The sequence below is a fragment of the Myotis myotis genome, unplaced genomic scaffold (assembly GCF_014108235.1).
Source record: "Myotis myotis isolate mMyoMyo1 unplaced genomic scaffold, mMyoMyo1.p scaffold_m19_p_12, whole genome shotgun sequence".
In the NCBI taxonomy this organism is placed as follows: Eukaryota; Metazoa; Chordata; class Mammalia; order Chiroptera; family Vespertilionidae; genus Myotis; species Myotis myotis.
The window spans coordinates 28,789,498-28,815,109 of NW_023416316.1; the positions used below are offsets into that span (position 1 = coordinate 28,789,498).

The 25,612-nt window shown below is 45.6% G+C and overlaps 2 protein-coding genes and 1 non-coding gene across 11 annotated transcripts in view; 2 read left to right on the forward strand and 1 right to left on the reverse strand.

Annotated features, from left to right (window-relative positions):
• Positions 1–15,022, forward strand: part of UBAP2 (ubiquitin associated protein 2) — a 120,605-nt gene extending 105,583 nt beyond the window's left edge. For 3 of the 5 annotated variants that reach the window (XM_036330566.1, XM_036330567.1, XM_036330568.1), the window contains 13 exons: positions 1,295–1,334; positions 2,529–2,712; positions 3,633–3,702; positions 8,175–8,370; positions 9,503–9,594; positions 9,781–9,828; positions 12,215–12,293; positions 12,512–12,717; positions 13,220–13,319; positions 13,404–13,511; positions 13,665–13,732; positions 13,815–14,006; positions 14,082–15,022. In XM_036330566.1, the coding sequence (XP_036186459.1) occupies positions 1,295–1,334; positions 2,529–2,712; positions 3,633–3,702; positions 8,175–8,370; positions 9,503–9,594; positions 9,781–9,828; positions 12,215–12,293; positions 12,512–12,717; positions 13,220–13,319; positions 13,404–13,511; positions 13,665–13,732; positions 13,815–14,006; positions 14,082–14,177 (1,479 nt within the window). In that variant the 3' untranslated portion in view covers positions 14,178–15,022. Of the gene's footprint in view, positions 1–1,294; positions 1,335–2,528; positions 2,713–3,632; positions 3,703–8,174; positions 8,371–9,502; positions 9,595–9,780; positions 9,829–12,214; positions 12,294–12,511; positions 12,718–13,219; positions 13,320–13,403; positions 13,512–13,664; positions 13,733–13,814; positions 14,007–14,081 lie in introns of those variants that run through there. The other 2 variants (XM_036330570.1, XM_036330569.1) reach the window with 2 other exon arrangements.
• LOC118667818 lies at positions 1,765–1,846 on the forward strand. Its single transcript, XR_004971403.1, has one exon. It is a non-coding gene; the product is annotated as a small nucleolar RNA SNORD121A (small nucleolar RNA).
• A 1,657-nt stretch (positions 15,023–16,679) lies between the features above and the next one.
• Positions 16,680–25,612, reverse strand: part of UBE2R2 (ubiquitin conjugating enzyme E2 R2) — an 86,590-nt gene continuing 77,657 nt past the window's right edge. For all 5 annotated transcript variants that reach the window (XM_036330576.1, XM_036330575.1, XM_036330577.1 and 2 more), the window contains 2 exons: positions 22,378–22,512; positions 16,680–20,029 (listed from right to left, as the gene is read on the reverse strand). In XM_036330576.1, coding sequence (XP_036186469.1) covers positions 19,810–20,029; positions 22,378–22,512 — 355 coding nt within the window. In that variant the 3' untranslated portion in view covers positions 16,680–19,809. The remainder of the gene's footprint in view (positions 20,030–22,377; positions 22,513–25,612) is intronic.

Genomic DNA, 25,612 nt, shown 5'->3' on the forward strand with positions numbered 1-25,612 from the left:
TAATATAGGGACACACCCCAAATTACTCTTCGTGGTTTGGATGGGGTAAGAGGGGAACTATAATCTTATCTGTAATATTTTAGTTTCCTGTAAGGCAAAGATGTTCACGCATTATTGATGAGAACTACTTTAAAACCTGGATGATAGCCTGGCTGGTGTGGCTCAGTGCTTGAGCGCAGGCCTATGAACCAGGAGTTCACCATTCGATTCCTGGTCAGGGCATATTCCTGGTTTGTAGGAGGCAGCCAATCAATGATTTTTCTCTCATCATTGATGTTTCTATCTCTCTTCCTCTCCCTTCCTCTCTGAAATCAATAAAAATATTTTTAAAAGGTGGATGACAAAATAAAAATATTAAAATATAGTTGAATTGGTCTAGCAAAATTTGGATACATTTTCTTTTTTTTTTTTAAATATATTTTATTGATTTTTTACAGAGAGGAAGGGAGAGAGATAGAGAGTTAGAAACATCGATGAGAGAGAAACATCGATCAGCTGCCTCCTGCACACCTCCTACTGGGGATATGCCCGCAACCCAGGTACATGCCCTTGACCGGAATCGAACCTGGGACCTTTCAGTCCACAGGCCGACGCTCTATTCACTGAGCCAAACCGGTTTTGGCTGGATACATTTTCTAAGTCTCCTTCTAAGCAGGAGCTATTTGAACACCTCTACTTAAAATTTTTTGTTGTTGTTTTTACTTCCCTTCTTTTGTTTTACATATTTTATAATAGGTGTTTTCCTCAAATGTCTGGTGACTCCAGGCTGCCTACTTGACACTAAAAGGTTAACTAAGGGCTCTGACTTGGGGTGGGGAGTATAGGTTGCTGAGTGTGGGCTTTGATGTGGGACAGCATAGGTGGGCGATTTTTTTTTTTTTTTTTTTACTCCTTCCTCAGCCCCTTTGAACCTTTTCTGTTGAGCTTGTTTAGGTTCACAAGGGACTGTTCTAGTCTCTTCCCTATAGGGCCTATGCCTTCCTGTCATTGTCATAAAAGCTAATGGGAAGAGAAGGCTGCACCCGAGTCATGGTGCATACGGGGGGCAACCAATCGGTGTTTCTCACATTGGTATTTCTCTCTCTCATCCCCTCTCTCTAAAAATCAAGAACATTAAAAAAGAAAAAGAAAAGAATCTGTCATATTGCCCCTCAATGTTATGAAAAGAAAACAAACAAAACAAAACAGGCCACTGTTCCTTGATTATGTTTCATGTGTTTGTGGCTAAATCCCAATAGAAAATCATCTGAGTTTTTTTATTTTTGTGGATTTACTTATTTTCTCTTCCTTATAGAATGGACATGGTGGTGGTCGAAGTCAGCAGACAGTAGACAGTAAGTGTACAAACTAACTTTTTTGTCATGGCTGGTGAAAACCAAACAAAATAAGCGCATCACTAACTTGATAGGGAATGCAATAGGTTAATGGCTAATTCTGCAACAATAGTCCTTTTAAATTTTTGCTGATAGCTACTTCTGATCCATTGTTGGCACCCTTTCTTTGGTAGGGTTAGAAGTTCAGCTAGAGATTCCCATGTGACCAGGTTGTAGCTGGTGGTATTATTACAAATGAGGTAATAGCCTCATATTGCTCTGTCTTGGTCAGACTGCACTAAGGCAGGACAGTATTGTATTGATTTACATTGTGTTTTGAGCCTGTTGCTGCCTGTGCTTGTTTTCTAATCATCCTTCCTTTTAGAGACTAATCTGTTTTCTACTGGCTCCCAGGGAACGCTGCAGGAGGGGACTGGCTTCTCCTTCCTAACTGGAAAAGACAATGATGCTTTATTTCCAAGCACATATCTGAGTCATATGTGTGGATGCCACTAAAACTGAGTCTTTTCTGCAGTGAGGATTGATAGCACTCATGGTCTCCTGAAAGCCTAATGTGCTCTGAGGTTACTCTCCTCAAGCACATGTGAAGGAAATGCTATGCTCCCTGTGCCAAAGTAAGAGTTCAACAGCAGCTGTGTGCTCTTCCTGTAGATTTGAGGCATATGTAACTTCACAGCATATGTACCTTGGGCTCTCCAACCCCCACCAACCCTAAATTGGCTATGAACTTTCACAAGGTCAGCCTGATTTGGTACTGATTTAATAGAACCAAAGACTTACCCCTTGGGTGGTCTCGCCCACCAGATTTTCACTGTCCCCATGTTGTGCTTTTTAAGGAAATTTTGCCTTATTTTATAATTATATCAAGCTCAGAGCCTCTTTCTGGGTATGGCTTAGGGTTGACCTTCCTTTAGTTGGGAGAAGTATTTCCACATCATAGGACAGTTTATGATTATAAATTGCTGTGATTATGTCATTTCCTACTCTGTCTGGGTCCCGTGCGTCCAACCATTGTGTGTCCTTTTAATAATCGTATCTGAGAGAAAAGAGACCATTTGGAGACATGCTGGGGCATTTTCCATGGGAAATGTAACTTTATGTATGTCTCAACTGCTCCTGACATGTCACAAGATATTGAGCATATTTCAGATATTCATGGTTTGATCTAGAGTTAAACAGATCTTTTTCTTACAGCTACTGCATCTGTTCCTGCTCCAAAGACAACAGACCCTCCCTCCGCTCTCCCATCTGTGGCCTCCCTGCCCAGCACCACCTCCTGCACTACGCTCCTACCCTCTGCATCTCAGCACACTGCCACTTTGCCCTCCTTGTCCCAGCCTGGTGACCTGTCCAGCACCCCCCTCTCTCAGCTTAGCAGGTACGGGGAAAATATGGGCTCAGAAAGAGAGGCCCACACTGGGGCGAAGTCCTGGAGCCTTTATAGAAGGCTCTTCCAATGAACAACACCCACTTGTTACCCCTAGCACCATGTCCTGGCCTTTTGCAATAATGCTCTAGATAGGTTTGGACTGGGTAGGGTCATCAAAGTACCACAGATGTAAACTTTGCTTGTTTGTAATGCTCTGCTATCACAGAGACCACTGGGCCCCCTGGGAATGGGGTGGACCCAAGGGGTTGCTGCTTCTCTTACTCCACCCTCAGGAGGGTGCCACTCGATAAGCCTCCTCCCAGCTCTGGGCTCCTGTCACTGATGCAGAGTGAGATTGCTGTTGGATTTCTGAGCACGTCTCTGACTTGTGCTTGTCATGGCTTTACAGGTCAAGTTATTACAACAGGGTGTAGGAGAATGGGTTTCATTGGGTTCTCACCCTGTGTCTTCTAAGTTGAGTTCACCTCTTTCTCCCTTTAAGCCAGGAGCAAAAGCATTTGACTTGAATTCTGGATTTGATGGGACTTTAGGCTCTGATTCTGGCATGTGGATTGGACATAGGAACCTTTTTCCCTCACTCACAGATTTAATGGGGTCTTCAAGGCTGACAGTGTTCTTAGTGAAAGCCTATTCTTTTTCCAGTCTAAAGATCAGATGGTTAGAGCTGACTGAAGCTGGCCTTGGAGGTTTCCTGGCCAGGATGTTCCAGATCCTCGGGGTGGGTGATGCTTTAGGTCATTCTAACCACCAGCACACCTGGACTAGGTTCCCAGGCGATGGGCGTGAAGCTGGGGCTTCTCCTGAAGAGAACGGGCGAGCTTATGCCTAGCCCACCCGACATGGGGGCTCCGTGCCTGTGGAGGGCCTTGGTTGGGTGGACATACGTGGTGCTCTGTTTTGTCTTCTAGTTCACTCTCCACCCATCAGAGCAGCCTCTCCTCTGCGCACACAGCACTCTCCTCCAGCACGTCACACACAGTAAGTGTCCTCTGGGCTCCCCCATCCACCACCCTGCTCAGTGAGCTTGGAGCTTAGTCACCCCCGGTGGGCCTTAGTTTGTGGATTTTAAGTATGTGAGGTAATCTTGAATTCTTTGGCTGTAATGTCTTGATCTAAGTTTGTGGTTTGAGCTGTGGACTTCCTAGGCACTGTGGAAAACATCTTGCTTTCTAAGTTCCTGCCTCTGGAGAACTTGCTTCTCTAGACCTGGTATGTGATGAGCCAGTGCTGTCAGGTGGTGAATTTATTTCCAACAATTCACTGTGCTTCCTGTTTATTATAGGAGACCTTTCTGCCTAGCAGGGGTGATTTATTTTCTGGGAAATGTTATGTTGAGGCATTTGCAAGCTTTTAGAGGAAAGTGGGCCCATTGTTAACTTCAACTTGGGCTCCACTAAAAGTCAACTTTAATGAAGACCATTTTTCCTGGATAGCCCTCTGTTACTTTGTGAAGGCCTCGTAGAGAAATGCTTTAGGTGAAAGGGAGAGCTTATGTGAGAATATCCGTCCTTTATGTGCACACACACATCTTTTTGAGACTGACAGCCTGGCTCTATCCCAGTCGGTGTAGCTCTGTTCCAGTTTGTTGGTGGTCATGGGGACTTCCCTAATTCTGGCATTCGGTTTTCTGTTCACTATGAGCTCTGGCATCTCAGGTCATTTCCCCCAACTCAGAGGCAGAGACTTTAGGAAGGTTGATATTGCAGAACGAAGTCAGGAATGTGGAGAGATAAAAGAGTAACCTAGGTGATGGTTATTGAAGGGTGGCTTCTCGAGGTTTGAAGTTGGGAGGAGCATGGTTTCAGTGGTAGGAGTCAGTATAGGTTGTGGTGGGTTGTGGCATGAATGTTTGTGAAATGGCAAGGAGTCAGGGTAGTGACCTAATGCTAGGAGAGACTGAACATAGATATTTGAGGAAAGAAAGGTGTCTGAAAAAAGAACAAAATGTCTCTCTCCTGGGAGACAGGAGGCATCCGGTAAGGCTGGAGTGGATGGGTCCCCAAGCAGGGAGGGAAGCTTTGGATACAGATAAATGCGGGAGTCTGAGAATTGGGAAAATTTGTTTCCTTTAAAGAAGAGATCAAATCATTTGCTGCAGAATGAGGTGATAGAAAAGGGTCAGTACTATCTTTCCATCATGATCTGGCAAACATTGAGGCTGTCAAACTGTAGTTTTCCAAGTGAATGTTAGGCATGATTCTTTGTCATAAAACACACAGAGCACCATCTTCATACCAGAGCATATGGTGGATACTTCTGCCCACTTGCCTGTGCCCATGTTGTTCAGTGGGAGCCATGAGCTGCCCCAGTGTGAGCACTGTCTAGTGGCTTCTGTTTCCGGGCACTGAGGCATTGGAGTTAGTGCTCCTGTTCGCACTGGGCAGCAGCACTTTGTATCTTGTCAGGAAACGCCAGATCATACGATCTAAGTGACTGGCCAGAATTGCCTTGTCCAGGGAGTCCCACACTTGGTCAATGTGACAGAATTGCCACACTGTAATATAACTGTAAGGTTTATTAGTGAAAGGCATAATAAGGCATATACTAAAAAGTTTTTTTTTCCATCGGCTTAAGGCTCTGCCCCTTTCTCCTGTTTACTTGTTCCTCTAGAGTTCTTTTTAACCTATTAAATACTGATTGCATACACAATCATTTTTCTCCCTCTTCTACAACAGAAATGGGATATTTCATACATAGTGCCCTTCACTGCTTTCCCCCACTTAATAAGTGCATTTTTTTTTTAAATATATTTTACTGATTTTTTACAGAGAGGAAGGGAGAGAGATAGAGAGTTAGAAACATCGATCAGCCGCCTCCTGCACATCTCCTACTGGTACATGCCCTTGACCGGAATCGAACCTAGGACCTTTCAGTCCGCAGGCCGACGCTCTATCCACTGAGCCAAACTGGTTCCAGCAATAAGTGCATTTTTTAATTGTTTCTATTTGAAGCAGAGTTCTTTCCACAGCTCTCCTGCATTACAGTATTTAATCAGTCCTCCACTGATAGAACTTTAAGCTTGATGCTTCATTTGATAATGTTCTGCCAATGTTGTTTCGTCCTGCAGCAGTAGTAGAGGATAAACCCTAGTGTGGAGTTGCTAGACATTGTCATTTTATACAAAATGCCAAATGCTCTGCTTATTGATTTTAACCTGCTTACCTCCCACTGGCAATGAATGAAACACCCTATTTCCCCGCTGCCCCCTGAAATGATGTTACTGAATATTTGTATTTTTCCAATGTGTTAATAGTAGAAAAATGACCTGTCAGTATAATTAAATGAGGTTGACCATCTTTTTTACATATTGGAAAGCCATTATTTTTTTCTTTTTGGTGAGTTATTTATTTATTTATTTATTTATTATTTTTTAAAAATATATTTTATTGATATTTTTACAGAGAGGAAGGGAGAGGGATAGAGAGTTAGAAACATCGATCAGCTGCCTCCTGCATACCTCCCACTGGGGATGTGCCCGCAACCAAGGTACATGCCCTTGACCGGAATCGAACCCAGGACCTTTCAGTCTGCAGACCGATGCTCTACCCACTGAGCCAAACTGGTCAGGGCATGAGTTATTTATATTGTTTGCTCATTTTCCTGTCAGGTCCTTGGTGTCTATTTCTAGGCACTCTGTATTCAGGAGACTGGTAAGCCTTTTGTGATCAAAGGTACAGTTATTTTCCGTTTGTCACTTTATAAATATTTTTTATTTTTATATAATCAGACCTATCAGCCCCTCTTTTATAGTCTGTTATAGTTAGATCTTCCCCACCCCACGTGAAGGTTATGAAGGAAATCTTAGTATTTTCTCCTGCCCTCCGTGTCCTTTTGGGAGGTTTGCTGTAGCTGTGCTCTTCACCCACCCTGACTGCCCAGCCCCCTGGGTGCACTGAGAGCCTTGCAATGGGGCAGAGGCCTCTTATTCCAGCAGCTTGTCGCCCTCATGGGTCTTGGAGGTGGGGTCAGAGATAGAAGCCCTGTTGGGCCAGCTGGACGTGGGAGAGGCTTCCTGGATGCTTGTTGAGTTCCTTTCAGCAAGCTAGGAACTAGTTCTCTAGAAAGTTGCTCTGGGAGGGAAGCCTGGACCCACGCAGAGGAGCATGGAGCCGTCTGGCTGGGCAGATTGGCACAGCCTTCGCCTCGTTCCCTTGGCTGTCCTCCCCCTGGTTCTGTCTGGGCTGAAAGAGCAGGAGTCCTGGGGAGTCTGAGGAGACTATGATTTTAGCTTCTTTCTCTTGCAGAACCAATTCTAGACGTTAGGGCCCTTAGGCTAGTGCTCAGGTGGCGAGGGCCGCCTGTGGGCTGGGACCTATAGAGTTGTCTGTGTGATGGGAAGCAGAACACATGGTGGTCCCATTTCTCCTGGGGCTTTCTGTTCTCTGGCTTCTCCTTCAGGAGTTTTCAGGCTTCTTCGTTCTGTACACATTCTGGTCTGGAGGCTGATCTCAGTCTTACAGAGCCTTTCTCTCCAACTTTGGTCATACTTTGCCCAGCCAAGTACATCTCTTCTACCTTAATACTAGCTGAAGTGGAGCAGCCAGGCTGGCTTCCTGGAACTCCGGCTCTTCAGAGCTTTCTTCTGGGTTTTGCCCTTCTTTTGTAAGTGGATCTTGTCGAGTAGGCATCAGGGCAGGCCATGCCCTTCTAGGTAGGCCCTGGTGGGGGACTCCCCAGGACTCGATTCTGCAAAATGTTACCAAGTTCTGGAGCAAAGGCCTCTCTTGGCCATCTGTGACTTCCAGATCAGAGTAGCTAAGAAGCCTAATAGAAGAATATCCCAGAATGCTCTGACTTGGGCTGGGCTGCCTGTGGCCTCTTTTCAGCTCTCCTGAGACTACTTGCTTTTCTGTGAGGTGGGTTCTCACCTTATACTCAGATGTCTGTGTTCATTTAAAATTTACTTGGGCCCTCGCCGGTGTGGCTTACTGAAAGGTTACCAGTTTGATTCCCAGTTAGGGCACATGGGCCCAAGGTGCAGGCTTGATTCCGGGCTAGGGGCATACAGGAGGCAGCCAATTGATTTTTCTCTCTCTTACGCTCCATTCCTCTCTAAAAATCAATAAAAACTCTGTGTGTGTGTGTGTGTGTGTGTGTGTGTGTGTGTGTGTACATACGTATGTGTGCATACATACACATACGTACACATACTTGGGGTTTCTATGCCTTGTGGCATATACCAGAAAATGAGCAACTGTAAGAATTTTTAGGAGGGTTTTGGTCATAAAGCTTACTTTAATAATCTTGATACCCAGCTTAAAAGTTGCCTTCTGATGTCCTAACCTAACAGGGTGAGGGGCAAAGGGGCTAATGTGTAGTAATGTAAATGCCGAGCCCAGAGCCCCTCAGGTCAGAATCTCAGGACTATAGGCCCGAACGCCCGGCTAGGTTCTCTTGCCTCCCGTGCTTTGCTCCCGGGCCCATGTGTCCTGGCTTTTTTATTTTGCCAGCACACCAGTGTGGAGAACACCCCTTCCCTCCAGTCCTCAGCCACCTTCTCAATGGCAGCAACCTCCACCTCGAGTGCCACGTCCTCAGGACTCAGCCTGCCAAGCAGCATGAACACAGCGAACAGCCTCTGCCTGGGCGGAACCACCGTGAGTGCCCCTAGCAGCAGTACCAGAGCCACGCCCTTGGTGACCTCAGGTGTGTGCCCCCGAGGCCTTTCCCACCTACCCCCATCCCCTCAAAGATGTGCACGTGGATTCCAGGGAGGATGCCCAGAGGTTGGCAGGGCATGGTGAGCAACCACACACATCAGATCATAGTCTCCCTCCAGCCCTGCCATTGGTCACTTGTCCTCTTTGTTCCAGTGACCTCTTGAAACCCAGCTCTTCAGCGCTGATGTGGGTGGAGATAGGTGAAATTGGTCTTTCCGGATGGACTCCCTTGGGCAGGATTCCTGGCAGCCTTTGTGCTTCTAGCTCACCAGTCTTTTGTGTTCTTGCTCATCCCTGGAACTGTGATGACAATAGTGACAGAGTGAGCAGCTACCATTGGCTATTTCTGGTCATTTTATGTGACCGATTGCCTGTCAGCCACACCTGAGCAGTCTGTGTGGGCCAAACAAACTGTGGTTTGGTAGAAACTGCTAAAACCCACCTTTGACACGCCCTGTCCCTCTCCTGGCAATGCCCAGCCTCTCTTCCGTTCTGAAGAGGTAGATTGTTCCATTTCTTTCATTTTTTAATTGTTGACAATATTACAGATTTTCCCCCATTTTCTCCCTCTTTGCCCACCTTTACTCAGCCTCCCACCCCCCAATTGTTCTTACTTTTTTTTTTTTTAAAATATTTTTATTTATTTCAGAGAGGACGGGAGAGGGAAAGAGAGAGAAACATCAATGATGAGAATCATTGATCGGCTGCCTCCTGCACACCCCCTACTGGGGATTGAGCCTGCAACCGGGCATATGCCCTTGACCAGAATCGAACCTGGGACCCTTCAGTCTGTAGGCTGATGCTCTGTCCACTGAGCCAAACTGGCTAGGGCCCCAATTGTTCTTTATGTTCAGGTTTATCTAGTGCAGTATGACCTTCAGGAGTGGTGGGGGCAGGTTTCTATCTCAGCATGGAAAAACAGCCTGACTAGGACATGTACTCTGTCTCCACTTCCTGGTGTGGCCCTCTGTATCTCTCAGCTGCTGCCCTTCCCTCTTGGCTGTGGCCCCAATTAGGGCAGGACTATGGCAGGGAACTTCACCCCCAGCCCCATAGTAGCTGAGGAATCTTACTCTTTGTGGTAGCCACTTCACTTCATTTGATTTTTGTCTTTATAGGCAAAGCGCCCCCCAACCTGCCCCAGGGGGTGCCACCCTTGCTACACAACCAGTACCTCGTGGGCCCCGGAGGACTGCTTCCTGCCTATCCGGTGAGTGCATGATGGATCTACTGGCCAGCCTTGGCTCCCATCAAGGCAAGGTGCCTTCTCCCAGCAGCTCATCCTGGTCCTCTTCCTGAGTGTGTCCTGTCCTCCATCTTGTTCAGGCCCCCACATGGGCCTGGGCTTCCCAGGGGATCATGTGTCATCCTTAACACCCTTTATGTCCTCACACAGATCTATGGCTATGATGAGCTCCAGATGCTGCAGTCACGGCTGCCAGTGGTGAGTGGGCTATGGCTGGGAGGGTGAGGCTCTTCTACAGGTTCTTCTTCTCTCTGCCTTGATTGCCACCCTGCCTGGCTCTCAGGATACTCAGCCTAAAGCTAAGGAACTTGCTTCCATTTGGTAGTTGTACCTGGTGCAGCTATAGCTTGGGCATATGACTGTCCTTTGCTCATCCCCAGGGAACTTAAAGACCATTGGGACTTGGGAGTTGGCAGTGCCCCCACCAAATTCTCTTCTTTTACCTCACTCCCTTTTTTAAAAAAAAAAAAAAAAAAAAAAAAGGGAAGACACAAGACATGGAGTTGTTTGCCTGTCCCTAGAGTTTTTATAATCTTCTCCTTCAAAGTGCCATTCAGTGTCTTTGGCTTCTGAAGTGGCCATTGATGATGCTGTGATGGCACCTTGCTCTTCTGTCCCTAGCTGAGTGAGTGGCTGGAGCTGACAGACGTTAAGGACCCTCTGGGTCCGGCCTGCCATTGCTCTTTGCAAGAATGCTGGCCCCAGAGCCTTCCTGGTTGTTGCAGCCTCACTCTGAGGCCAGGACTGCTTCTTTATGCTGAGCCTTGCTCCAAGGATGAGGCACTGGGCCTTCCCTGGGATGGCCAGGTGAACAGGACTGCAGTGGAGGAGGGCTGTGGAGGGACAGCCTGCAGGCTCCTGCACCACCACTCCTTTCTTGGTCTGGTTTCTCAGACTCCTGTGTCCTAGATTCTTGATAATTTTCAGCAGCACAGGGCATCTACCTGTCACACTGTTGGGAAGTAAATAGCTGTTTGGACACTGGTATCCCTTCCACTGGATATGGTACTTCCGATTCCCTGAGGAAGAGGTTTTCTCTCCCCAATGAGGTGTCTTTCCTCAGACTTCTCCCCATTGGTGTTGCTTTCTCTCTCTCTCTCTCTCTCTCTCTCTCTCTCTCTCTCACACACACACACACACACACACACACACACACACACACACACACTGGACACAGAAAGCTCTGGGAGCTGCAGGTGTCGCTTTCACCTTCCATGCCCAGTGGCTGGAGCTCTTGTATCCATCTGATGAAGTATTTCCTGAGGCAGAGGCTGGTAGCTGGGCCACTCTTCCCCACCCGTGCAAACCAGCAGCTCATTAACAGTGCTGTCCAGGGGCCTCTGGACTCTCTAGCTGTTGCCCACATCCCCAGAGAAAGGATGTTGAAAACATGATGGCAGGTTTCTAGGGTGGTCAACAGAACTTAGGGTCATTGGGTATGCCTGAGCCTTAGGGCTGTGTGGGGAAACCGGAAGTGGCCCTGGTCCCCGATACTCATGAAATCTCACAGCAATCTTGCCCAGGAGCCCCAGGGCATCAGAGATGGAATGCAAAAGGTGGTCCCGAGTGAGTCTGCATGTGGGTCCTGCTTGGACCCCCAGGAGTGGCTCATTGGAATCCCAGTCCTGGGAGTCATTTGCTTTGTATTCCCTTTATCATTTTGTGCCTTAGAAGACATCACCCCTGGGTCTATGTGTTGAGATACAGCTTTCATTTTTCCCTTTGGTCGTTCCTTAGCCTCTGGCACTTTTTTATTCCCGCCTTTGGATTTTCTTTTCTTCTGTGAAAGAGCGCCCCCTCCTGGGCTTTCTCTAGGCCGGTCTCCAGTGTGTTCCTCCTAGCTCTGTGCTCTCCTAGCCCTGCCTTCTGGGATCCTGAGCTGAGGATGCTACAGGTTTCCTAGAAGCTACCTGGAAACCAGGCCCACGAGGAAAGCAGGAGGGTTTTCCTTGGTTCAGAGGGTGTGGATGTCTGGGACTCCAAAGCCCTGGGTAGTAAGGGTCGAGGCAGGCCTCCCCTTTTCCACAGAGCTCCGCTGTGTTTTGCCCTCTTGGTATCCCTGATTCCTGTGGGGTGTTAGTGTTGCCAGGGGAGACTGGGTGAGAGACAAGTTCAAAACCTTACCTGGGTCCTGCTTGTCCTTTTACCTACCTGGCGTTGCTGCCCTGACCCGTTAAACCCTTTAAGCACCTCCTCTCCTACTGACTCCTTTTTAGGTTTCTACTGTTTAGTCACCTGTTCTATAGTCTCACATAGGAAATGCCAGCAGAATTGGTTCTGCCTATGGCATCCATCTGTGTCCATCTGCAGTGTAAATGGGTGTGTGAGATTGGGCCTCCAATGGCTCTGCCCGTGGAAAACTGAGGGATTGGTCCTTGTATCTGCGTGCTTTGTGCTTTGTGGCTGCTACATTGTACAACTCCAACAGGCACCATCGACTTAGTGCATGTGCATGTGCCATCCTTGCGGTCTACCATGTCCCAGGATGTGGCATCACATAGAGTGCCTGTGCTGCCTGCTGGGCCTGGTCTCCAGGGAGGGGATGTGGCCAGTCTGTTTATTGAGCCTCCCTGATCTCTCCTAGGATTATTATGGAATTCCCTTTGCTACACCCACAGCCCTTGCCAGCCGAGATGGAAGCCTTGCTAATAACCCATATTCAGGTCAGTCTGTTCAGGGGCTGGGGTGGTGAAAGGGAGTGTACATCAGACTGGCCTGTAGCTAATCCCAGGTGTCTGGAAATAGAAGGGCTAAGAGACACCTGCTAGCTTCCCTTTGGTGAGCTGTCAGCCCGACCCATTCCTGTGTGCAGGAGACAGCCTGGCTGTTTTTCCTGGTTGGCTCAGGGCGGTGACTAGAATCGGTTTTCCTTTTCTCCTAGGTGATATCGCAAAGTTTGGTCGAGGTGACTCTGCATCCCCTGCACCTCCCACCACACTGGCTCAAGCACAGCAGAGCCAATCCCAGGCCCACCACACCCCCCAACAGCCCTTTCTGAATCCTGCGCTGCCACCTGGCTATAGCTACACTGGCCTTCCCTACTACACAGGCGTGCCCAGTGCCTTCCAATATGGGCCCACCATGTTTGTGAGTATTTGTGGGGGTTTTAATTCCAGCTGTAGGGAGTGAGGGACATGACCCCACTTAGAATCTCCAGGAATGTTTTGGGCTGGAGGCGAGGTTGCTTTCCTACTGGTTTTTATTTATTATTTAGGCGGTTTTTTTGTTTTTGTTTTTTAATGATTTCAGAGAGGAAGGGAGAGGGAGAGAGAGAGAGATAGAACCATCAATGATGAGAGAGAACCACTGATTGGCTGCCTCTTGCACACCCCTTACTGGGGTATCGAGCCCGCAGCCCGGGCATGTGCCCTTGTCCGGAATCGAACCTGGGACCCTTCAGTCCGCAGGCCGATGCTCTATCCACTGAGCCAAACCGGGTAGGGCTCCTACTGGTTTTTAGATCCAACATGTGTTGTACTAACACAGGTCCCTTGTGATTTTGCCACCTGCTGCTTTATGCTAACCCAGGGGTACCTGGCCTCTCCCCCCTGCCCTGTTTCTCTAATGCCTCTCTTGCTTGCCCCACCAGGTTCCACCGGCCTCAGCCAAGCAGCATGGTGTGAACCTCAGCACTCCCCCGACCCCCTTCCAGCAGGCCAGTGGTTATGGCCCGCACAGCTACAGCACAGGTGAGAGGTGCTCCCAGCACTGAGAGACACGGGTGGGACAGGCTTGCCTAGCTCACACATGCCTCTTGTACCCTGCCATGCTAGGTTATGATGACCTGACCCAGGGGACAGCAGCGGGAGACTACACCAAGGGTGGCTATGGTGGATCATCACAGGCACAAAACAAGTCTGCAGGTTCTGGGCCTGGCAAAGGTAGCGTCTGTCCCTCCTTTCCAGGACTGAGGCCCAGAGTAATGGTCTCCTCCCTGACTCCTCCTCACATAAGGCTATCCCAGAATGCCTCTGGAGGTGGGGGAGGCTGGAGTTGGGACCAACTGCTGTGGGAACACCTGCTTTTCCTCCTAGGAGTGTCCGTCTCTTCGAGCACCACTGGCCTACCTGATATGACTGGTTCTGTCTACAATAAGACTCAGGTGAGGGAGGAACAAATGGGTGTGCAGGTTTGTGAGGGATGTAACCCAAGATGGTCCTCACCGTTGTCTCTTTGCCCTACAGACTTTTGATAAGCAGGGATTTCATGCAGGGACCCCTCCACCATTCAGCCTTCCCTCGGCCTTGGGTTCCACTGGGCCCCTGGCCCCTGGAGCAGCTCCTGGTTATGCACCCCCACCATTCTTGCACATCCTGCCTGCCCACCAGCAGCCTCACTCACAGCTGTTACACCACCATCTTCCGCAGGATGCTCAGGTGAGCCAGTGATGGGCCACCCTGCCCTGGGTTGGGGGTTCTGCTCCAGCCTTGACAGCCTTCTCTCCTCCTCAGAGTGGCTCGGGTCAGCGCAGCCAGCCCAGCTCCCTGCAGCCCAAGTCACAAGCCTCCAAACCTGCCTACGGCAACTCTCCATACTGGACAAACTGAACCCTGAAGAGAGGGGTGGGCTGGGGCAGGGCTTACCCTGGGCAGGAGACACCACATGGAGCCCATTTCTGGGAGCCCAGCACCCTTTCCTAGAATTCGAGACGTGTAACTGTGTCAGCCGAGCCTCTGTGGGGAGCCTACCTCCCAGACTCGCTATTGTATGTAATGTATTTATGTATGTATTTGTAAATGTGACAGAAGTCTTAGGAGAGAGGGGGGAATAGCTACTACTCGTCAGGTCTGTTTTCCCCACTCAAGCTCCTTTTGGCTGTAGCAAAATAAGACCCCTCTCCCCTCCTACCTCCCACATAGCCCCCCTGCCAGGAGGCTGCGAGGGACAATGCCTGGAAGGGCTGGTTTAAGGCATTTGGGTAATGGGATCAGGTACCAATGAAGAATCACGACTTACACCCCCTTATAAACCATTAGAGTTTTTTCTTCCTTGTGTAATCACTTTATCCGTCTATTTGAGAAACTTGTCCTATTATCATTTGTCATGTTCCTCTCCTGCCAAATCTTGATCTGGGAATAGCAGAGATATCCCCCCTGCTCAACATGAAAGTGGCACCTGTTTGTCTTCATATAGAGCAGGGATATCTGCTTCTGGCCTGCCCTTGTCCCCAGGGACTTGCCTTCCTCTGGCTGACCATTTTAATAATAATCTGAATTTGTGCTCAGAGATGTTCAGCCAGTCAGCTCCCCTTTTTAAAAAATCAGATAATGCTCCACGAGAGCACGTCTCCATGCAAAGGCTCCTCTCTCCCAGTTGTCCTGAACCAGGTGGGCGACTGCTTCAGGGTTTTCTCTTTTGCCCAAAGTCCACCTAATAAAGTTCTGAGAGCATGCAGTGTCTCTGTGTGGTGTGACTGAAGGATAGTTTAGGGCCAAGGCCTCTCCTTATAGTTCCAGGGACCCTTGGACTTCATAGGGCTGAAGCAGAGCTCACGTGGTCACAGTCTTCTTAGCAACAGGTTGAGGGTTTAAATTTGTACTCTCTTTGCTGGGCTCTTCTCTCGCCTTGGCCCCGAATAGCATCCAGGGAGAAGGTAAATGATTCGGCTAAAAAGACAGCAAATGTTACTGACAAGGCACAGGCAGTATTTACCGGTTTACTTGGCTTTTCTTGCAGCTTCCTAACAGACTTACGGGATAGGCAGCCTCTTGTAGGGCCTGTCAGCAGGAACAGCTGGGCAGGGTAATTTCTCTTCCAAAGGAGCAAAGGTAATAATTGCAACCACAGTTCTAGGCCAGTGAGAGAATAAGTTTAAACAGCTAAACCTTTGCTTTTCATCAGCCAAACACAATCTTGATTGACAGTCACGGCTGTGGTGGAACATGTGACTAGGGAGTCAGGGTGGTAGGAAATAGGTAAGTGCACCCTGTCTGGTTTGGCGCAGTGGATAGAGCGTCAGCCGGCAGGCTGAGGGTACTGAGTTTGATTCCGGTCAGGGCACGCATCTTGGTTTTATGTTCCCTGGCCCTAGTTGGGCTGCATGTAGGAGGCAGCTAAATTGATGTCTCTCTCTCTCACATCGACGTTTCTCTCTGTCTCTCCCTCTCCTTCTCCTTTCCACTCTCCCTAAAAATTAATGGAAAAATATCCTTGGGTGAGGATTAACAAAAAAAGAAAGAAAAAAATAGGTTAAGTAGGTCCTGGGCAAAATAAGTGTTGCTTCTAGTCAAGGTGGTATGCCTGGATTGCAGTCTTTACCTTTTCTACTTTCGCCTCTAAAATCATTTCATCATATCAGAGATTCTGCTGTTAATCCACAGCTTGGGATCCTGGCTTTAAAAAAAAGGTAAGTGGCCCTGGCCAGCATGTCCAATGGTTAGAGTGTCGGCCTGCTCACTGAAGGGTTGCAGGTTTAATTACTAGTCAAGGGCATGTACATGGACTGCAGGTTTAGTCTCCAACCCTTGTCAGGGCGCGTGTTGGAGAGGCAACTAATCACTGTGTCTCTCACGTTGATGTTTCTCTCTCTGTCCTCCCTCCCTCCCTTCCACTCTCTCTCAAAATCAGTGGAGAAAATATCCTCAGGTGAGGATTAACAACAAAAAAAAGAAAGAAAAAGGTAAGGGTCCACAACTGAAACCAAATGGGAATTTTCATTAAACTATAGTATCTCCTGCCTGCTCCTTGCTTTTAGCAGCAGGATTCAGAGGATAACTGACAATGAAAACAAACGCCCTCTCCTAAGGAGGGCAGTGGAGCACCCTCCATCCCTTCCCCTGACCTACTTGTACTGGCAGACTGTGCCCTATTTCCGAATTAAGGTTAACAAACGGCTGTCTTTATTGGCCTTTTTTTAAGCTAGGTAAGGACTGGGGATATTTAGTCTGCAAGGTGAGCCGAGCAGAATGTTATAAAAGGCAGGTCAGCAAGAGTTGGTTTTTATTTTAGTTTTTCAGCTGAATCCAAGGCATAATCTGCAAGGGAACAGTGGAGATACTAAGACCATCTTTTAATTTTAACACAAGAAAAGAAAGAAGAGGGTCATCCCATGGGGAAGTAGCAATACAGGTATATTTTATTTCACATTTTATTAGTAGACAGATGGGCAGAAAAAGACAAAATAAACCACTAAAGGGAAGTTCAACACAAAATGCATCAGATAATCTTTTCTCATAAGTTAAACTGAAGAAAAACATCTACAATTTCAGCTAAGAAAACTATTAAAGTCAGGTGTGACCTGCTGGTTTTAGAATAGTTGAAAATTGCATCTGAATTTGTAAATGTAAACCTTTTATCAGCATGGGGGGGGGGGGAGTTAATTTTCAGTGGAGGACTACACATTTCTCCCTTCAATCTCTTACCGTATATGTCCCATAAAATAAGGAAACCAGCATATAAAGAAGCAAATAATTACCAGGGAAGAGGAAAAAGAGACTACAAAAAAGAAAAAGTCTGGCTAATAGAAAAGAACTCTGGAATGATATGAAATAGAGGGGAAGACTTTGAGAAGCAACAACAGAATCATGATGATATACTTTCTCCACCCAGCCTCAAAAAACACAGACTTGAAGAGCACCCAGAGAGGCCTCCACTAGAATCAAAGGAATCTAAAAATGCAGGATTTTGAGCTCATTATACCAAATCAGCACAAGTGTACTCACAAGGGTCTAGCCTGAGATCTCCACTCCTAAAAAGAAGTTACAGTAAGCTCAAGTTTTCTTTTGCCACAGGATGTGTTCTCAAGACAGAGCTCTGGAACCAGCATCTGGGTTTTACAAGTCACTGTGAGCTATCAGAATGTCTACCTGCTAGCAAATCACCACTCTCCAGTCTTCTGATTGTACTCTATCAGAGGCAAACCCAGCCCTCAATATTAACACCCCAAAGGGCTGAGAGGTACTACCTCCACCTGGCTCTCTGGCTCCCTGAGTCAACGTGCAACAGGCCAACAGGGCCTAATGGGACCAGGCTGAACAGCATAGCACCTCCCACATTGCCAACACGCCTGGTGTGCCCTGGGAAAGAAATGCTTTAGCAATGGGGGGGCAGGGGGGGGCTTAATTATAGGGCTCTAATAGAGTAAGACCAAGCTACCAGCTGTAAACGTGGGGGAGGGTTTGGTGAGAGGGTAGTGGGTAATCAGCATCATGAGAGACTGGGCTCCATTAGATTTGCAGGTTATTTGGAAGCATGACTTAAGTGTGAGGAGCTAAAACAGTTTCAACATCCTTCTTATGAGTTTGCAGTCCATGTTTTATCTCAAAGAGCTGCTGTTTACTGAATCTGAGTCACTAGATTCAAGGTGCAAGTAGTCCTGGCCCCATGGAAATTGGACAGATTCTGGGAGCAGGCTCAATATTGTCCCAATTGAACCTTAACACGTTAAACGTTTTCACTTAATACTAGACCAAACTTCAGAGGCCAGAGAGGGTTGCTGGGAATTAGCACGTTTTGGAGAGTTTGAAGAGCGAATGAAAACCCTGAGATCAGAAAGGAAGGAGGAGCTAAGGAAGTAAGCATCACCTATTCTGTCCTAGGATCTATCCTACCTCATCCCTCATCAACCCTTTTGTTCTTGCTGAGCTAAGCTCTGAAGAAAAGGAGTTGACACTAGTGCACAGGGATCTGAAGTAGGATTATAGTCAGTCTTTGCTGTATTTTCCTTCCAAAACCTGGGATTTTACATTAACAATTTTCCCCACTGAAAGAACACTGCCCTCGTATGAACTGACCCACTCCCATAAGAAACAAAAATCACCGCCAAGTTCTGAAGTCCCTGGTTGGTGAAGGCTGATGGATCTCAGAATTGATTGAAGTAACACATGATTGAGACCAGGGGAATCAAAGCTGCAGCACTGCACAGAAGGAAGATCTCTAGCGTCACCCAAACACTGCCTGCAGCCAACTCCCGGGCGGAAGAGTCTAAAGAAACCCAAGGCAAGCTCCATGCACAACTTCTTGCACTCCACAGCCAGACAGTACGTTGAAAGAAGAGCAAAGTCCAGGTTATAGCCAATGAGGAAAGGTAACTGGTCACTCTTGTCTCACATTTATCCACAGTTATCACTAGCTCAATGAAAACCAAAATTGTAACACATGCACTTAGTATTAATACTGAGTAATTAAAACTGGCTACTTAAAAAATATATCCTCATGGTGAGAGTATATCTTTGACAGAAAGGCCTTGTCAAATAAATAAAACAGATGTTCTCTCTCCCAACAGTGGTCACCAGTAGTTTTGACCCCCCCCCCCCCCAGCAGCATCAACCAAAATTGGCATAGTGATTTTTAACCTTTGTTGCCATCACCAAGACTCCACACACACACTAATCCCCACTCTCTCCCCCAACTCCTTGGTGGGGGAAGAACAACTCTGCCTTTAAAATAAATAGCAATCAAGTGCTCAGTTCTATGTAAAGTATGAATATTTATTTCAGGCTTTAGATCCCAATCAATTTCAAAAACCAAAATCTGATTTCTTTCCTCAGAACAGCTGAGACCTCTGTGTTAGGATGATTTCCTGGAGGCTGACGGGGCTCTCTGCCCTAGGAACACATTTCATCAGTCTTAGCACAGAGTCCCTGATGCCCACTGTACCCAGACTTAAGAACTGGAAAGAAACAAAATTCACCAACGTGGGGCTGAACAAATGCACACACACTAATGTAAATGGAGCAGCTAAACCTTGGCAACAATTTTTAAAAGTTTGTCTTATGGGATTTTTGTGGGGGTTGTTTCCATTTTCTTTTGCTACCCAGTATATGCAGCACTTGTGAACTCCCAATGGGTTCCCAGCTTTAAACACATTAAACATCTTGATGAAAGACTATTTAATTCTTCAAGAATCTAAAAACAGACCAAACGTGTTTTGCTGTGAACACTTTGTAGAGACGAAGTGAGGCAAGGGTTTGGGTTTAAAGGGGGGAAAAAAATCAATACAGTGATGGAAGGGTAAAGAATGCAAGAATTCGGACATTCTGTGGAGGATTACCTTCTCTCCATTAAGAGGTCCATAAAAAGGAGCAAACTGAGATCCACAAGGGGAGTCAGCAGGAGCCATGTTTGTTTTCCCCACCCCCTGTGATAGGTTTTTGCTGAGGGGCCACTGCTAGGTCCCCACTTGCTCCCCTCCCTTTGGCCTGAGATGGCAGGGCAGTACAGGGGCTTTGAAGGAGCAGGTCACGACTCCTCGTTCCCAGAATCATCATCATCATAACAGTCGGCATCTTCCTCCTCCTCATCTTCATCATCAATGTCATCGTCGTACAAGTCGTCATAAAGCAAATCTGAGCTGTTGTCATTGGAAGGCACTTTAGTTTTGATGCAATATTCCGCCAGGGTCGTGGGGACTTTCACTCCATCCTTTTCTGCTTCGGCTTTCGTGGCTGAAACCTGTTTTCTGAAGGAAATAGGGTAGTTATATAAGTCTCTGTCTTGAAGATGGATTTATAATTGGTGTTTCTAAATAAGATTCCTTATAACTCAGGTTTCTAAACTTTTAGTGCCTGCCTGAAAGCATCTGAAAGCCTCTATCGCCCCAAAAGTGGTCACCCTCTCAGGTACCATTTTGAAGGACACAATGACCTTTAGAAAAGCAAATCTTAAATATTGGTCATCCAGCAATTTTCTGAGGTATTTTTTCTCCTAGTTGTCTCATGTCAATGTCTTTTTATTTTAAAATATATTTTTATTGATTTCAGAGAGGAAGGGAGAGGGTGAGAGAGAATCATTGATTGGCTGCCTCGCACACACCCACCACTGGGAATTGAGCTCACAACCTGGGCATGTGCCCCCGACTGGAATTGAACCCGGGACCCTTCAGCCTGTAGGCCGATGCTCAATCCACTGAGCCAAATAGGCTAGGGTACATCAATGTCTTTTAAGACCTGATTGATGCCTCTTAATTTCCTAAATCAGAGTTTACATTCAAGCAATGTAAAGCTACTTACAATTCTCTTGACATGCCATGCTGTTACACACCTGTTTTAGCAAACATGTTTCTCTCCCTGAAGAGGCGTTTTCTTTGCCCTTTTACTGGAAAATTCTTATTTATGAGGCATTATCTTCTAGGAACTCCATAGTATTATATATTCCTTCCAGTGTATCTTGTTTAAGCTTCTATAGTTGCACTCATTTGTTTGCTAAGTAAAGTGAGCTCCCCAGGGAGAAAGACTACAGCTTAATGACCTAGCAGTGTAACTGACACAATGCTGGTGCATAAAATATGTTGAAAGAATGTAAGAATGACAGAAAGAAACTCAAAGTAAGAAACAGGAAGAATACAAATACCTCTGGATTCTTCACTTACTAAATCCGTCCTTTCCTTGAACATCAGGCTTCAACCCTGTTTTTAATGAAGCATTCCCATCTTTAAATCCTCAATCCACTCCTGCTCCTCTAAGTTTCTATAGGCCCTTACTATTTATACTAATTATCTTCAATCTCTGGTGTATACCAGTCACCTAGGTGGCTGATAAAAACAAAACACAGGTGTCTACATTCTATCCATCCCTGTAATCTCATTAAATGATTATGGATTGGGGCGTGGGGGGGTTCTTTAGTGTTTCCAGTGGCAGAAAACAACCACTAATCTACATTATTCAGCTATCAAATGACATGCCCTTTTCTGCATGTTTGTTTTTAATATCACATGGTATACTTCTTGTCACTCAGATATGAACTTAAATATCACCTTACAGGAGGCTTGTTCTGACAACCCAATTTAAAGCAACCATCTCATCACTCCTTCACATTATCCTACTTACCACTATCTAGTATTTGTTAAATGATCTAACTCGTTTGTATTAGGTTGACTAGATTTATAGAGAGGGACTCTCTAAATTCTAGTTCTTACTAGAGTTTGTATAAACTTACTAAATATAAAAATGCAGTTGTATTCAGGGGAATTAGATTTATTTCAATTCAAGTACCAATCTTGGGTAGTTATGAAAACCTTATGTCCTACTCAGGAAATGATCAAGAACTTAATACCTTCTACTTTTTTTCCCTTTTACATAGAAAAACTAAACAGCAAAAAGTTAACTGATAAAAGGTCACATGAGAGGTGCTAGGAGTAGATCCCAAGCCTCCTGATTCTTATTCTAAGGTTCTGTTAGACCAGCTGTGGGCAAACTACGCCCGTGGGCTGGATCCGCCCATTTGAAATGAATAAAACTATTGAAATAAAAGACCGTACCCTTTTATGTAATGACGTTTACTTTGAATTTATATTAGTTCACACAAACACTCCATCCATGCTTTTGTTCCGGCCCTCCGGTCCAAGAACCCATTGTGGTCCTCGAGTCAAAAAGTTTGCCCACCCCTGTGTTAGACCATATACTAATGTTGCTGATAATGATCATGCCCAGAAGAACAATAGGGCTTCATTAATAAAAAATTTGAAAACAAAATAACCTGGAATGATTGGAATACACTGAGTGCTTGCTACACTTAAAAGTCCAAAATAATGCAATCATCCCTAAAATGATTACAAGGGAAAGTTTGCAAACTTGACTGGCTCAGAACCTAGAAGCTCTGGTTCCCAGGAAATCCCATCTGCTACAACATTATCTTGTAGTATGTGTTCTCCAAAAAGCCAAACTCATTAGTCTCAAGCACAAATCTCTTCCCAAACAATCTAATTGAGAGAAATGGAGTAGACAATGAAATTCAATTTAAACCTCTGGTTCTAGGATATTACTTTGGTTCTAAGTAAAGACTTGAATGATCAAAAACAAAGCACCTTACCTAATGATTTCAGCATATTCTTTGTCTTTTCCTTTACTGTCCCTCCATTTCCTGAACATAACTGAAGCATCCACATTGGCTGGGGAGAAGGTGTTGGGCTCATTAAGCAATGAGATTACACTTAACAGGATAGTCCTAGAAACAGGAAAAAAAAAAAGAATCAGCTGCAAATACTCATATTCATAGGATTCAAAAGTATTTTTTAAAATTGAAGGCTACAATATTTGAGGCCTTAGGGAAATGGAAATAGAGTATCATAAAATTTTGTTTTCAGTACTCAGCTGGTTAGGCTAACTAGGAGATAAAAGCAGAGGAAATATGTGAGCCTAGCATGAGATCCTGTTGCAGGGCATAAAACTGTAGAAGACTATCTCAACTGGCTACATACTCCAATCTGCAAAAAGTACAGGTCTGGAAGCTTTTCAAATAACATTTTAGATTTTAGAAATTTTCCCCACAAGTTTGTTTCAGAAATTACAAGTTAAGTGCAATAAGAAAAAGAAAGACAAAAACATTTAGCTTCAAGACAATGTTTTAATGGGAGGAAAAAAAATGATGCTACTTCATACATCCAATCTAATCGTGGCTGTTTATAAGATCTAAAAAAAAAAAACAACCCAGTATTACACAGAAATGTATTTCTTTTCCATATTTTTAAGGGAAGAAAGGCAGATAAGCAGGACAATGCAGGAAAAAGAACTAGTCTCTTAACAGAAATCTTTATTCAAAAAGTTTTACTAAGCACCTACTATGTGCCAGAAGCACCAGATGTTGGCTGTATGATAGTGAGCAAGTTAGATGTCATCCCTGAATTCCCAGGGCTTATATAGCTTGTGGGAGATATAAACAGGCGATTTTTATCCACAGATAAAAACTAGACACCTTAATCAGTCATGGGGAATACAGTTTCAGTTAGATAAAATAACCAAAAGAGCAGAGTAGGCTCCAAAAATATTCCAGACTATTCCCAGGCTTTTTTCCCCTACCAGCTATGTGCATGTACAAAAGGAGAAAAATGGGAGAAAAAAATTAAATTTCTCTACCTTTTCTCATTGGTGCGAGGTTATACATTGTGTTGTTGCAAAATAGCCTTTTGCTCCTGGCCCCAAGCAAAAAATAAAGAGAGGGGACCAGGCAATTAGATGTTTGATTTGATGAAACCTTTTCCTAAAAAGGGCAAAGAGTTTCTGTTACGTGATTATACAAAATTATGACAAAGGCACTTTCAAAGAAAAAGTTCCCATCTAGTTAAAATCCATTTATCTCTCACACACACACCTTTCTATTAGGTTAGAAATAACTCCTTGCCCTTCCTGCCAAGATCCTTATGGTTTCTCCAATAATTACATTTAAAAGATTCAAAGAAACTCATCACTGCCAATAATGGAAAATGGATTCACATAACATCCTAAAAGCAAAAGTGTAAGTAGAAAATTACATAAGGGTTGCTTCAGAAGAAAACACTCAAAACATCTACACTAATAAAAGAGAAAGATGCAAATTGACCATACCTTCACGATGCCCACCAGCCAATCTAGAGTGGTTATGCAAATTAATCTAACAAAGATGTTGGGTTAATTTGCATATGCAGGCACCGAGCAGCCAGGGGCGTTCTGCACTGCCCCAGCTACTCTGGGCTTCTGAGCAGTGCAGGAAGGCAGAAAGGTGGCTCCGGGCCGGAGTGAAGGCGGTGCTGGCAGCCAGGGGAAGGCCCATTCTTGCACGAATCTTCGTGCATCAGGCCTCTAATCCTATATAATAAAAGCCTAATATGCTAAGTGTCCAGTCCGTTCAACCAATCAAAGCATAATATGCTAATGATATGTTAAGGCCGCTCAACTGTTCACTACGACATGCACTGACCACTGGGGACAGATGCTCCAACTAGTAGGTTAGCTTGCTGCTGTGGTCTGGCTGATCGGGACTAAGTGAGATGGGCCGGATATGCCCTGGAGCCTTCCGCGGTCCCTCCCCAGCTGGCCAACCACCTGCATTCCTCCCCAGCCCTGATGGTGCACCAGTGGGGTCCCTCGGCCTGGCCTGTGCCCTCTCACAATCCAGGACCCCTTGGGGGATGTTGGAGAGCCAGTTTTGGCCCCATCCTGCAGGCCAGGCCAAGGGACCCCACTGGTGCATGAATTCGTGCACTGGACCTCTAGTGTTATACTAGTATAAGCAGGATAAGGACAAAGTATGGTAATAAACGGGGAAAAAAGGTTTTAATGGTCTAGATCAGCACTGTATACTTACAACTTTCAATGATGGTGGAAATGTATAATCTGTTATGCAATATAACCACTAGCCACATGTGGCCACTGAGCATTTTGAACTGAATTTTTAATACTAAAGAAGTTTAAACAGATGAATCATATTAATTAGGAAAATTTTCCCCACAAGTTAGTTTCACCAAGTTGGTTTTTATAACATCTTGTGTATATTATTAAAATACTATACTGGGCCCTAACCAGTTTGGCTCGGTGGATAAAGCTTTGGCCTGCGGACTGAAGGGTCCCAGGTTCGATTCTGGTCAAGGGCATGTACCTTGGTTACGGGCACATCCCAGTAGGGAGTGTGCAAGAGGCAGCTGATCGATGTTTCTCTCTCATCAATGTTTCTAACTCTCTATTTCTCTCCCCTCCTCTCTGAAAAAATTAATAAAATATATTTTTTTAAAAATACTATACAGGGTAACATAATTTTTTAAAATGGTGAATCATCCATTTGTACCAAAACAAGCCCACTTTTACTACCATGTACTCCTAAACTGAAATCCACGAAGCTTTCAGAAGCATTAGGTACCACAGTGGATTGTGATAATAGTTAACCCAGGACACTTTCCTCCCTTCATCTGGAAAGCACAATCTTTTTATTTTGTCGTTTTGTTTTGTATAGAGAATCCACCATCATGCTACACGTTCATACAAACAACCTACTTATACCCACAGCAGTAGACATACCACCAAGTGCTGGCCAAAGGATTCCATCATCTTGTCATGAGGATGGGTTTAGGGATATGCATGCGACCTAAGCTGGGACAATCAGAACCCTGGTGGGAACTCATTTTTCTAACCTAATAACAAAGAATTTTTATTCTTGTTGGTTTAGTAACAGAATATGGAAAGTATAGAGCAGGTAGTATAGAGCTATCTTTGTTAGCAAGTGGTGAGAGCCAGCCTAATATAAAGGCCAATATAGAACAAAGCAGAATTGAGATTTTTTTCTCTCTCAAAGATTA